At 38.2% G+C, this 14,035-nt stretch overlaps 1 protein-coding gene across 2 annotated transcripts in view; it reads left to right on the top strand.

Annotated features, from left to right (window-relative positions):
* phf12b (PHD finger protein 12b) overlaps window positions 1-14,035 on the top strand; it is an 88,237-nt gene that overhangs the window by 53,620 nt on the left and 20,582 nt on the right. Inside the window, exons 6-12 of one of the 2 annotated variants that reach the window (XM_072589678.1) lie at window positions 5,655-5,787; window positions 6,985-7,149; window positions 9,560-9,718; window positions 9,944-10,808; window positions 12,114-12,248; window positions 12,850-12,999; window positions 13,500-13,598. In XM_072589678.1, coding sequence (XP_072445779.1) covers window positions 5,655-5,787; window positions 6,985-7,149; window positions 9,560-9,718; window positions 9,944-10,808; window positions 12,114-12,248; window positions 12,850-12,999; window positions 13,500-13,598 — 1,706 coding nt within the window. The remainder of the gene's footprint in view (window positions 1-5,654; window positions 5,788-6,984; window positions 7,150-9,559; window positions 9,719-9,943; window positions 10,809-12,113; window positions 12,249-12,849; window positions 13,000-13,499; window positions 13,599-14,035) is intronic. The other variant, XM_072589679.1, reaches the window with a different exon arrangement.

Here is a 14,035-nt window from a genome sequence, read left to right as displayed (position 1 = left end):
CTAGGCAGTTTTCCACGTCGGTAACTGGAACAGCTGTTGTTGTTTCTGGTGCCTTAGTTGATGCCAGGTGGTTTGTTTGGTTTAATTTCTTTGTTGAGACTGTGGCGATTGTTTCAACTGAGTGGTAATAGAGTCCACTGCATTACTGTGATTCTGGATTCACATATGGGCTAAATCAGGTGAGCACGACAAATTTCCTTTGCTGAAGAACATTTTAGTGAACCAGATGGGTTTTCCAGCAATCTACAATGGTTTCATGGTTATTACTTGATTCTTAATTAGCTTTTTTTGGGAATTCAAATTGCATCCTTTTATTTTAGAATCCCTACAATGTGGAAGCAGGCCTTTTGGCCCAACAAGTTTACACTAGCCCTCCGAAGAGTAACCCACCCAGACCCGTTCCCCTACCCTATTTCCCTTGACTAACGCACCTAACCTACACATCCCTGGACGCTATGGGCAATTGAGCATGGCCAGTTCACCTAAACTGCACATCTTTGGATTGTGGGAGGAAACCAATGCAGACATGGGGGAGAATGTGCAAACTCCACACTGACAGTTGCCTAAGGCTGGGATCAAACCTGGGTCCCTGGCACTGAGAGGCAGCAGTGCCAACCATTGAGCCACTGTGCTAGTTGATTTTAAACTTGGATCTCCAGCATTAGCTGAGTTTCTGGCTTAATTGTCTAGCAATCCCATTAGGCTATCACTTCCCTGTCCAGTTAAGATGTGTAGCCTTGTATGCAAGGAATGTATAATGGGTAGTTTAGGTGCATAAATGAAGTTTCCTGATAGACTGCGCACCTGTATGCAGCTGTGGAGGTGAGCCATTTCAGTATTTTTCAGCATCGTGGAAGAGGTGCCCAGATAGTTCCGTTGCTAATTTTTATACATGATACAAACTTGTAATCAAGACACGATACGCATGTTTTGTGTAGTACAGGTTGTTCCGCTATAATGTGCATTTCATTAACGTGAATTCGCTGTGAAGTGATTGGCGATTGGGGGACAGTGTTACTAAAGTACAAACTTTTAAAATGTTTTAGCTGTAAAGAGATTACATTGCCAACACTTAAAGCGCTGTCTCTAAAGCGTGATTTTTCTATAAGCTGGGGTTCCACAAGAGCACTACTATTGTGTTTGTAGAAGTACCTGTATGTTGTTCTGAAGTGTGCACATAAACATTCAGACTTCAAAAAAAAGTGTTGCAAAAGTTTGCATTTTAGGCTCTGTTGTATATTAGAGACTAATGCAGAGCTTCTGGTAATGCTTTTTGAATAAGTCTTCCCTCCCTACAGTGTTTCACAGCAAGTCTTTTTTGTGTATTGCACCAGTTTGCCTTATTAATACCTTACTGATTTTATTAGTAATGAACAGCTTTTAGAATTCGTAGTCCGTTTGGGTTATTGCCTTGAGACTATAATCTTCCTGAGATTTCAGTGTAGTTTATGACATAACTTTCTATTTTAAATAGTAGAGCAAATGTTGTCTTGTCTAAAAAGGCTAACCCAGGACACTGGATATATTGTTGTGTTTTAAATTGATGTACACCTTTACTGAAGTTTTTGGTCATTTAGCAAATGTTATTTGTGCCTCAGTAATTTACAGAAAATGCTCTGACATTGAAGCAATCTGGAAATGAAACCAGTCTAAGTTTTGCTTAAGTACCAAGATAATGTCACAATGTTTGCTCTCCACACCATTCGCATGGGATGAATATGATGAGCTGATTTGGTGACACACACTTCTAGATCAGAAGATTGTTGGTAAGAGCCAAGAGTTGAGATTTGGGCCCATAAACCTGCATTACTTCAGCATAGACAGATCTTAAAACGATACTATACATATGATCAAGTAGGCACAATCTTCAGTGAACCTGTTCCAAGGAAAGTGTCGAAGGCAGCAACAGCTTTTATACATGGCTGTCTTGGTGTCACGAATGTCTTGAAGTCTGTCAATTGAGTGGACTTGCAAAGAATCCTCCTCCAAATTAGATTTCCTGCAGGAACTTGTCACTGTTTTCTACCTGCTGCATTATGGCATTCAACCCATGATCCTCAGTGAGGGATCCACCGTGCAGACCTTGTGTATAAACTGTCTGTCTAGTAAAGCTCTGTCATTGCACCAACATTCTTCTCCTCAATAGTCCACCTTGTGTCCATGAAACCCCCTCCTGCAATAGAGCTTCTCTACAGGACTAGTGGAAAACAGTTCACCTCCATTCCTGAATAAGGGCTGTCTCAACCTTCAAGTTGCAGGATGCAGATGTTTCTTGTGTATGCGCATATTCTGAAACAAGAGTCCCAAGCCATTGATCCATTCACAAAGGCATTTATGAGAGAATGGATCTCAGGCTAAAGATTTATTATGCAGAGGTTCTCTACCAACATGCTCTCACTGTGCAGGACTATTTCCTATCAATCGCGATTCATGCAAGCCACTGAGCAGCATAGATAAGTTTTCAAATAATGGGGTCCTCCTTTTAGCAAGGGCAGGCATCGACTCTGAAGTTTAACATCGATTTCAGCGTGCCAGTATAGCTTCTGACTACAAGGAACAGTGTTGGATGATGTAAACCTCAAACCTGGCACTTAGCTCCTGGTCTGTTGCATCAGAGACAGAACATAGCAGACATCTCAAACCTGTAAAGCAATTTCACCAGCAGTTTCTCTGCAAAGTCCTGAAAGTCCAGTGGCAGGATAGGCTTGAAATATCAGTATCCCTCCTTAGGCCAACTTCGCACATGTTGTTGGGTGGGCCATATTGTCTGCATGTCTGAAATGAGAGTTCCAAAACAAACACTCAGCTCTGTCACAGCAAGCAGTTATCAGGACAGCAGAGAAAGCACTTTAATTATTTCCTGAAAGCCTCCCTAAGAGAAAAACAGTGTACCCATTGTTTTGCGGTTATCTCTTGCTGAAGCCGAATCAAACAAGAGAAGAAGCATTGCGAAACTCTTAACCATTTCAAACGTCTTTTCATTGAAATAGTGGCAAGGAATCATTTCTATCCACCTGAGGGAACAGGCTTCAGAAATTGCTTATGCAGGCAAAAGCCTTTTTTTCCCACCAAATCCCAATGCAGCGGTTAAGTCCCTTGAGTCAGGTGATGACTTACTTTCACTCTGGATTTATGGCCTCTGAGGTGTCTACAAGTCATGGGTCCAGGTGGAGATCAAGACCAAACAGAAGGAGAAGCATGCAATAAACCTGAGCATCCCAACCAACCTCCTCTTCCAACACCGCCTTCCCACTTATGGTAGGATGTCTGAAACCCACATTGGATTGTTTAGACATTTAGGCCACAAATCCAGATTGGAAGCTCGTCCTCCTTTGTCTCAAGTGTCTGCTTGAGATAAATATATACTTAATAATATTTGTGATTTACGAGACCTTGTTAATAACCCCCTATTTCTTATGAGTGTCTCTTTCAAAAGTAAAAACATTAAATAGCAATCTTATTTGCCAATTAGTTTGGATGTTCACATTTTCACAGGATTATTTGAAGAAGAATGGGAAGTTCTAATGCCCTGAACAATGGTCCATGTTGGCCTGCACTATTAAGAAACAACTTAAGTTATCATTCGTCTTTTTGCTATTAATGGGTCTTTGTGGAAAAGAAAATTGACATGTTTGCCTGCGTAATAGTGATTTTTGAAGCCTGTTCCCTCAGGTGGATAGAAATTACTTTGTGGCACTGCTTCGAGGAGAAAGGAGGTTCTTCCCAGTGTCCTGGCCAGTATTTATCATTTTGCTGTATTTATTCAAATAGTTCATTGGATTGTTATCCACCTCGATAAAATGATTCCATGCATATTGGCTGTCTACTTTACAATTGTGACTATACCTAACGTTTTGAAGGTGGCCTAAGATTATTAAAGATCATGTACGAATGCAAGTCAGCCTTTCGTGCATTTGACCTGACCAATGCTTTTGGATTACAAGTCAGGTCTATTGATCCTTTTTATATCTAGTCATTGGACCAACCTGCCAAATAGGTATTTCAGTTATACTACCAAATACAAAAAGCACAAATCTTTCTATTTCCATGTGCCATCGCTGCAACATGCAGGGACAGCAAAAAGGCAAACGTCTCCTTGGCTCAGTATTTGGACCAGTGTGGTGAGAAATTGAATTCATCACCATGATTAGTGTATGTTTTCTGTGGTCAGCCTGTACGTGCATCGAAGGGATGTAGTTGCCTTTTTGTAGAATCTTGAAATGTTAAACGTGTGTTGGATGAAAAAGTGAAATGTCATACATAATGTTAATCTTGTGTTTATGAAACACAAGCCCCAAGTTCAATTTTGAATAATGTTGGGAGATTTGCTTGTAAATCTTGCTATTTTATGTCAATAGCTCCAATTCCATGCATTCATGTTGAATATAAAATTATGCAGACTTTTACAAGTTCAGATACATCGGATTAGCTCTGCTGAACTTTGTCTTAAAATAAGAGATCCACTGCTATTTATTTGGGGAACTGAAAAGTAGAGGTATTGGCAACCCTTATTTACTTATAAGCTCGTGATCTCAAACTCCAGTGACTAGACAACCTGTCACATTCCTCAGAATACAGAGCGTCAATTATACAGATGTTTAGGGATAGAAGTACAATAATGGCAATATCTGGAGTTCTACCTTTAGAGGCTATGCATCTTAGAGAGAAGAAAGCACATGGTACTTGGAATTAGACAAGATACTCAATAGAGAATGTAAATCCGGACCAGATGTATCAATGCAGCAGGACAAGAGGGAGCGTTAATTGGATTTTGAAGGGCATTTTTAGATTGAACCGGAAATGTTTGAAAGATGATCTTTAAAAAAGTTTGAGACTGGGATTCTTGAAGAAAATGTTTAATGGTATTGCCAGTAGACAGCAGAATCAATATCCTAGAAAAATGAAATCAAACGGACTAAAGAGGCTTCATTCAAAGCTCATGATCTATTCTGCCTGTTTAAAAGAACTACATTTAGAGGCATTTTGTCATAACATACTTGGAGACAGCCCCATAAATCTAAATAACATAGAGGGCAAAGACAAAAGTACTCATTGGTTAGATCCCCTAGAGACCCGATATTGCAACAGTGTTGAGTGCTGATGATGATAAGTAAAATTAGGTGTTGTATTTCCTGAACATGTGCATATGCTAAGAGTTACCTCTCGTGAGATACTTAAGATTTTGATCATAATGCGATAACAATTTACGGTTTTTGTTAGAATAAGTCTATCTGTGACATCTAGGTAAATGGCTTTGTTTTAATAGAGGACCACGTGACATATGAGGAGAAATGTTCATTGTCTTTCATACGCATCAACTGGGTGAAACAAAAGAAAATTGATGCTTGTTTAATTTTCTGTACTTTTAAATTATGGGAAATACTTCCATTACAAATGTGTATCTCTAGCCATCTTATTGTCCTTTGTGCACTCTATCAATGTGACCTTCTGACTTAGTGCAAGAAAAGTAAAAAAATCCCCATTTTCATTTTTAGCCTATTCTCATTTTACCCTTGTTTATCTATGAATTGCAGTAAATTGCATTCAAATTGAAAGAACTGCCATTGATTGGTAAAGTCTTGTTTGCTTCTTTGCTGTTTTGTTTCTGCTTACACTGAAGAGATGTTTGTAACAATGTGATATTTACTTTCTAGGAGTTGTAGAGTGGCTCCTCTTGTCCAGTGTGATTACTGCCCTTTATTATTCCACATGGACTGCTTGGACCCACCGCTTACTGCAATGCCAACAGGGAGATGGATGTGCCCCAATCATATCGAGCATGTGGTGGTAAGCAATTTTGCACTCCTATCAAGTACCTATATCAAAATTGGTTTTTTTTCCTTAAAGTTTTAAATTTTATGATAAAACTGAGTGATAAAATTTGTGCCAAATGTCCTATGTATGTAATACCCAAATTTGTTGACACTTTACAAATTGGTTAAGATGTTGAGTAAAGCATAATGTTGTAATTGGTGGAAATTTGTCTTATCCTCCTGCATTAAAAACATTACATTTTGACTGATTTGTTACATGAGAATGAGGAGCACTTTCACAGAAATCTGAAAGTTGTGACTACCCTGTTGCTGCATGAATCCATGTAAGATTCTGTAAATCCGTTTTTTTTCCATTAGAATCAGTGTGAATGTTTTGGCACAGACAGTCTCCTATATGGTACCTCACATCTTCAATGCATTATCTGGGCTGACATGACACCAATTGTTAAAGTTCACTTGAGAATGTAACTTTTAAAAAAAGTTCTGCAATTTGCATATGAAATAACTGAAACCAACACATTCATTCTAACAAACAATCCAGGTCTTTATCAGTATAGAATTTAAGTTTCATTACACTGTAAACTTTTGCTATAAATTGTCTTGTGATCTTATACTCCACAGCCACCTGATGAAGGAGCAGTGCTCCAAAAGCTAGTGCTTCCAAATAAACCTGTTGGACTATAACCTAATGTTGTGATTTTTAACTTAATAAAGAAATACAGCAGTGTTAGTCAGAAGTGACACTCATTCTGACTTACTCTCTTTCCACTTGGCAGCATGGCACTATTGTTAAAAGCAATAGTTCAGTAGGGCTTAAAAATTTGTCCAAGGTTGGTGCAGTGTATTGTTAACAGAAACCTTGGAGTTTTACATTCAGCGAGAATTGTATATGAATGTAATCACCATAAATGCACTGCATTAAGTATCAGTTGATAATCTTGACTTCTGTACATTTTTTGGAGCGATGAGTTAATAAAAGTGAAGGAGCAAAGAATTTATAATATACCCTCGGTGTGTTAAATAGTGAGTTAAAATTTTTTTTAACCTGCTGAAAATTTTAAATTGTGAGCTATGTGGTGGTGAAACTGTTCTTTGTTCACGAATCCATTTAACACTTTTTTTAAAATTAGAAATTAAAGATGTTAATTCACATAATGTTATTTGTCAGTCAAATATCTAAAGAATCTAATTAAACTTAATTTCCATTCAGCTTAATCAAAAGAACATGACGTTGAGCAATAGGTGCAGGATATTTGACAAGTTTCAAGACCGAATATCTCAGCACGCAATCAAGATAGACTTTCTAAACAAGATCCACAGGAAACATCCACCCAACCGCCGACATATAAAGCCAGTGAAGAGAAAAAATATGAAAGTAAGTCATGTTTTGATATGAATTTCTTATGCTATATATTGCATTTTGGCGTGAAAGAATTAAACTACTTGAAATATTACGTAGTTAGGTTGGAATTGCCTTGTATTTTAGATAGATAGACAAATGTTACTTCCCTAACCATGTTTGGATATGTTACGAAAATGTCAGTTGATGCCATTGGAAAATGTCAGTTATTAGTTCCATGATATCCAAAATACTTGAAGAATGATTTTGCAGTACATGTTATTGAAGTGCAGTGGTTGCAAATTAATATATGAATGCACTGAGATCTTAGTAATGAATATTTAATATTCCTTTCAGTTATGTAAACTCATCCTTGCTGGGCTGTGCTGACTCAGCACTGCGCACCAGTTGAACCTCTAACATGTTAGAACCATTCTCTCCCATTTGATGTATAAAAGCTCAATCAGTAGATTAATGGTACAATTTAACTGCATTTTTTTCAAACTGAAAGCAAACTACTGTTAAAACTTAATAAGTAAGCTCTGTACGTTTGAATAGAAACAACTTTACAATATTCTTGATGGTGACTGTGGATATAGTCTGTCTGTCTTAATTAGCTGATCTCCATTCACGATTTTCACATTTCCCTAACTGTGTCTAGCATAGGGTATAACGGGAGCTGGCTTATTTACTTGGTCTAAAACATGGGATAGGTAGATAATGCAGATTTAATGTTCATCACTTGTGCCCCTTGGAGTTAATTTTATTTCTGTTAAAGTTCTGTAACATTATTTACAATCTATGTTTTACACCTCCTGAATGTTAGCATTTAAAAGATAATCCAAAACTTTATTTTTTAGAAAATGGGTCTGGCAATTAACTGTCAGAAATCATACTTTAGTTCATTTCAAACAGGATAATGCAGATGGGTTTTCATTTAATATAAATGGAAATACATAGGTACTTGTTTCTGGGTATTACTTTACCTTAAAGTTCTTAACTTTTGCAGAGGAACTAAACACCTGAGTGGAATTCCTTTTGTTGCAGTTAATATTGTCTCCATTCAGTTACTGTGAATGTTTAATTATTGTTCCTCTGATCTAAGCACTCTATGATCATTTATTTAGGCTACCTGGGTTGCCATGACATTTTTCCTGCTAAGAATTTTGGGTAAGTGATCAAGGACACACAGTCCTGTGCAAGACCCTTCCCTTCTCTTCCTCCCCCTTCAAATGATAAGTAATTTACTTAGGTTAGAATGGCAGTCAAAAGAGGAAGAATTTACACATTTAATTGTGAGTTGGCTGTAATGTGTCTAGCAATGACTCCTAGTAAGGGTACACATTCCAAGTCAGGTTGCCTAACCAAGTGAGTGCTTTTACCAGAGGAATTAAAAATGGCTCAAAAGAACGGAGGAAATTTCTGAGAAGTAGTACAAATCTGACTTTCTAGTTCATTGGTACTGTTTTAACGTGTGACTGCACAATTTGACTTGCATTGGAATGTATGAATATATCAACTTCTGTTTTATATACAATGGTTAAATCCCTTCTGAAATTAAAATATTTTTAGTCTAAACCTATTTGTTAGCCCGTTTTTAATGGCAGATGTTATGAAATATGTAAGAAATAATTTTATCTCTACCTGCTTAGATGTAGTGCAAAGATAATTGCATGCCACGAGCTAATTGAGATCCAATTTCTGCTGCAGGGTACTTCTCCTTCACTCCTGATCAGTGAAATCCTGTTAAGTATCATGATCTTGAAGAGAGGTTGTCGGTCTTCAAATACACAAAAGTGGAAACTGACTGTGGGATTTTACTTCAGGATATAACTTTTTAAATTTAAGTGCTTGTGATATCAGCTTGCCTCAGGAGGCTCACTAGATGGAAGTCGTACCATTGGCTAAACTGAAAATTCAAGTCAAAATTTTGTTTGGGTGAATAAACCAAGTTGCTATTAGAAACTACCTTTACCCTTTTCGACTTTCAATGAGATTTGTGATATCTTTGTTAATTTTAGTTTAAAAATGGCAGGAAAGTGTATGATATTCCTGAAATGGCAGCTATGTACAAGTCTTCAGTGTGACATCTGTTGTTCTTGTTGAATAAATATAAATATCTTGGAAGAAGATTGCATGTGGACTGGAGTTTGGGCAGTGCAAGGGTTTGCAAGGACAATTTATGAGGAAAACTGGTCTTTACAGTAGAAAGTGCTTGACCTGGATACCTCCTGACTTGGGGTTTGTAGCTTCATGTGAGGACAGAAAAATTTAAAATAACTATTAATATCTGGTTAGCTTGCAAATATCAGCAACTGTTCTTAACTAAAACAAAATTTATCAGTTCCAGCAAATGACATTTTTGAGTCTAAGTTTTACAACCTCAATTTGATGACCCCCTGAACTTAATTTGACATGAACCAATTTCACTTGTTTTCCTTTTAAGGTTCCTGAAGCAATTAAGGCCCAGTACCAGTATCCACCACCGCTCCTTCCGCCGGCAGGAATCCGTGATGGAGAGCTGATATGTAATGAGACTACTTCTGAGTCACAAAAGCACCTTTCCAACTATGAGCACTTTGCTACTGAAGAAGAACAACAGGAGGTAATAAGTTCGATTGTATCAAATGTCCGCCATGCTCTGTTTTGTGAAACCCTAAAGTTTTCAGTGAACTGTTGTGCTCAACTAAACATGTCCTCTATAAATAAAACATTATATAGTAGAATACAAAGTTATGGCTCTGCTGTATGGCACTCATTGTGTGGTGTCCACCTGTAGTTCAAAGTACCATGTCTCTTTTGAACCATTTCTTCTTAACTTTTTTTCTAGTGGCTTCGTAGTGTTGTTGCACTTCAATGCAGCATATTCAAACATTTATCTGCTAAGCAGATGCCATTATTTTGGGACACTGAACAGACTGAAAAGGCTGATATTAAGCCTTGTGTCACAGCCCAGTGTTCAGCGGACAACTCATTAAACAGTGCGCATCAGACAGCTGGAAAGAAACAATCACCCTCTCCTTCTCCGACAACATGCAATGTTACGTGCACCTCAGGGACCAATAGTCAGAATTCTTCAGGTTCCTCTGTATCTCAGCAGCCTGGAGCTGCCGCAGCACAGGAAGAAAATGCTCATAGTTTATATTCAGAGACTTCGTGCAAGACATTAAGTAGTGGAACTTCTAACGGACCTTTGTCAGCAGAGGTAAAAGTAAATGGACCTTTCCCATGCACAATTTCATCAGAACCGTCCAGACAGCTGGCAGACACACAGAGACCAAAGGGACCATTAACACAGGTGCCAAGCCAGATATCTGGACAAGCATGGCTGCATTCTCAGCTGAGACCAGCTACGCCACCAGCAGCCAGTAACCTCCAAAATCATTTTGTGGGAGCGCTTGTCAAGTCAGAAAATGCAGGAGGACCTGTTTCTTGCTTGCAACGAGTTCCTGTCAGTGTGACGAGTGTGCCTGCATCTTTATCCACTTCATGTGCCAGTTCGGAGATCACCAGCAGCTCTCAGCTTAAGAATACTGCCTCAGTTCAGATTGCTGGACGGTCTACCACGTTTATGGCGAAGGTTGTTACAACTTCCTCTGCTATAGCCAGAGCTATTACTCCTCCAAGAGCAGCAGTAGATAGTGTTTCAACAGTGTTGGCACCTTCAAGGACCCTGATTTCACCAGCAGCTACAGGTGAGTACCTTGTTCCTTTGTGAAACCAGCAAAATGTGAATATTTGTGAACAGAATGCTTCTACATTTTGACCACAAAGGTAAAAGTCAATTAACATTTGCACTGTTCAAGAAAGACAGGATATGAGTCAAGGTAAAGTTTGGAATATCTGGAATAAATACAGTCCATAATATGCCACCTTACCTTTTGAGTAATATATCAAATATAGCTACATGATTTATTCTTTCTATGTAGATGATCCTCCTCCGACTGTGGTCATTGGCTACAGTGGTTGGCTATTTCCATCATGAAGCAACTCTATTCTGGTGGGATGTAGAAGCTAATCTGGAGTTGTCCAATCCAAGAGAAATGTGCTACCATTAGAGCGAACAAAAGGAATTGTAGCTGTCCTATTAATTGATATGTACCATGTTTCAAAGTTTAGATTTGGTAGCAGAAAGATGCTGCTTGCCTTCCATGTGTTCCCTATGGGACTATATTTTTAATATTATGCAGCTAAATGCCTATTAAGTAGGGAGGATTTCTGTTCAGAATAAGTAGTGTCAGGCAGGTTCGGAATTCTTTTGATTCAGGCTTTCAATTTATTTATGAAGAAAACTAACGTTTTGACTTTTGCAAATCTTCATAAAGACACTATTATGATTCGAGATTCAGCCATCTTTTATCAAGATAACAACATTATAGTTGGGAGTTGGCATCAAAACAAGAACGCTTGAAATACTTAGCGGATCTGGCAGCTTCCATGGAGAGAGAAACATAAATAATGTTTCGATCACTGATCTTTCCCTCTAATTCATTTGTTAAATTTCAGACTTTTAGCATCTGCTGAATGTTGCTTTTGGCTTAGTTGTTGAACTGGGTTTAGAGGATTGCTGAACCAAGGTGTAGTTTTCCAGAGGGAAAGATTTGGCAATCTGAATAGTTGCATTGCTATTCTTTGTGTTCTTCAATTCCTAACCGGCCTTGTAATTATGAAAAAAACCATAAGATTTTTTACTCCTTTTTGTTGAGTGCAATTCAGTAGCATTTTACAGTTGTGTTAGAATAATATTTTTGAATTGTATAGGATGACCGATTTAGACACTAGTTGAGATGCACTTAGACTTCAGGTTAGAATAATTAAAATATTAGCTACGTTTGGATGGTCTAAAGGACTTTCTTAATTCCTCAACTCTTACATGTAGAAATCTAGTGCAAATTTTACTGTGAAAGATGCTGTCTGCTGCCCTTTTCCTGACGTGTTGAAATTTGACATGACTTCAAAACTGGTTATGACTAATATGTGATTGTTTTTCATAATAATAGGTAAAGTAAGTCCAACCGTGTTGTCCACAGGCATGTCTATAGGAAACAAACCAGTTCCTTTAACTGCTCCATCAAACAGTGCAATTATGTTTGACCTTGCCAACTCCCTGCAGGCAGCTATGGAGGGAAGTGGAGGTAAATGCTTTATAAATTCCCCTCCCTAATTTTTTTCCAGTTGACATAGTATTTAGTAAATGGAAAGATTTTGTGTTTTGGATTGCATATCCATTGTCAACCATAGTTCAAAACTTACAGAAATGTATATGGCTTTTTCATTTGCACGATTTCTCCTTGAAAGCCGTCAATTAAGGAAGCAACTTCTCTAAAGGCTCTGCTTTGATGTATTCTATAAAGTAATTTCCTTTTGTCTCCGGATACTTACTTTTGAGCTTGATACAGTTTACATGGTTTTTGGCAGAGTGGGGTGTTGCAACATGCTGGGAAGTTTTGCCTTGTAATTGATCCACTTTTACTTCTCTTTGTATTCAAAATAGATAATTGTTGGTCAAAATTAAATTGACAGACTCATTTTATTGTTGCATCGTAGTTTGGACGGGAAAGGGAGAACTGCAGTCTCTATCAGAGATATTTTCTATTAAGCCAGTTTTGGATTCGTTCAATATCTAACATAACTTAAACACTTGCAGATATATTTTAGTTGGAATGTTATGCAAAAAATGTGTTGGAGACTGTTAGAGAAACTTTTAAATTAGTTTGCTCTGTCTTCTTTTAATAGAGATTGAACTGAGTAAGCTTGATGAAAAGTTGATCCAGGTACTGGCATGGCAGAGAATTCAGCAACTGTTTCCTCCCAAAGCAACCTCTTTACCATCTGTCCTCAGCACCTCAAAAGTCCAGACAACTACTGCTACAACACAGACAGAAGGTATATGTTTATTTTTACTTATCCATGACATCAGCCGCTTTTGCTGCTACTACAACGTATCTAAAATAAAACACTTAGCCATACTTCTGTTGGCTCGAAAGTCAATGATGCTCTTTGGGCCAGCATATCATTCTCCACCATCTCTAACTTGAACTAACTGGTCTGCGAGTCCTTTATTGAGCTGTGATAAATCATGGTTCCCTCTGGGATGTCTAACTTAAAATGCTCATCCTTGTTTAAATCTTTGTGGGAGCTACAATTCCTTCTATCTCCAATCTCTAACCTTCCTGTCCAACTCTGTAATCGCACTCACCTTGCTGCTCCACTAATGTTCTTGAGTCTAATCACATGCATCCCTGTCTACTAATTCCTCCATCATAGGCTGAAATGCTTTCAATTATTGCACTCTACACACTGAAATTTCTCCTGATTGCCCTTGCATCTTGACGGTCGTTCAAAACTGTTTGAATAATTTTCTTTGTTTTTTCTTTACTGTCTAGTCCCTGGAAAAGAAGTTCAGGCACGAGCGGTATTTTATCCCCTGACGGGTAAAGGCCAAGCTGTCAGTATGTGCTACAGAACACTTTACATAGGAACAGGTAAAGAATATTTTTGTGTATGCTTGGGTGAAAATGATATGGTTTACTAATACTTGATTATCACAATTTAAAGTGACCTGTGCTAACCTGACTTGTACAGATGCACTTTTTAATATTATCCTTTAACGTTCTTGAAACGTAAAGAGTAAGTATGCTGGAAGATCCAAGATGGCAGCGATCTGAGAGGATCGCGTTGCAGAGCTCTGCACCGCAGCACAAGCGGGATGAACTTTTAACTCTCCCATCCCAGACCATCGCAATATCCTGGGACTCTAGAAAGATCATGGAATCCCAGGAAACTGAAAAATTAACTGCGTTTTTTGCCGTCCAGAGTTGCCAAAGAAAGGGGAAGGAACATCCGAGGCTGGGCCCACAGCTCAGCCTGCAGGATCTACGGACTGGATTACCCATCAGGTCCTGATAAAAGAGCTCGTGAA

This window comes from Chiloscyllium punctatum, chromosome 19 (assembly GCF_047496795.1).
Source record: "Chiloscyllium punctatum isolate Juve2018m chromosome 19, sChiPun1.3, whole genome shotgun sequence".
Lineage (NCBI taxonomy): Eukaryota > Metazoa > Chordata > Chondrichthyes > Orectolobiformes > Hemiscylliidae > Chiloscyllium > Chiloscyllium punctatum.
Note: the sequence above shows the minus strand (reverse complement) of the source record. Positions and strands in the feature narration are given on the sequence as shown.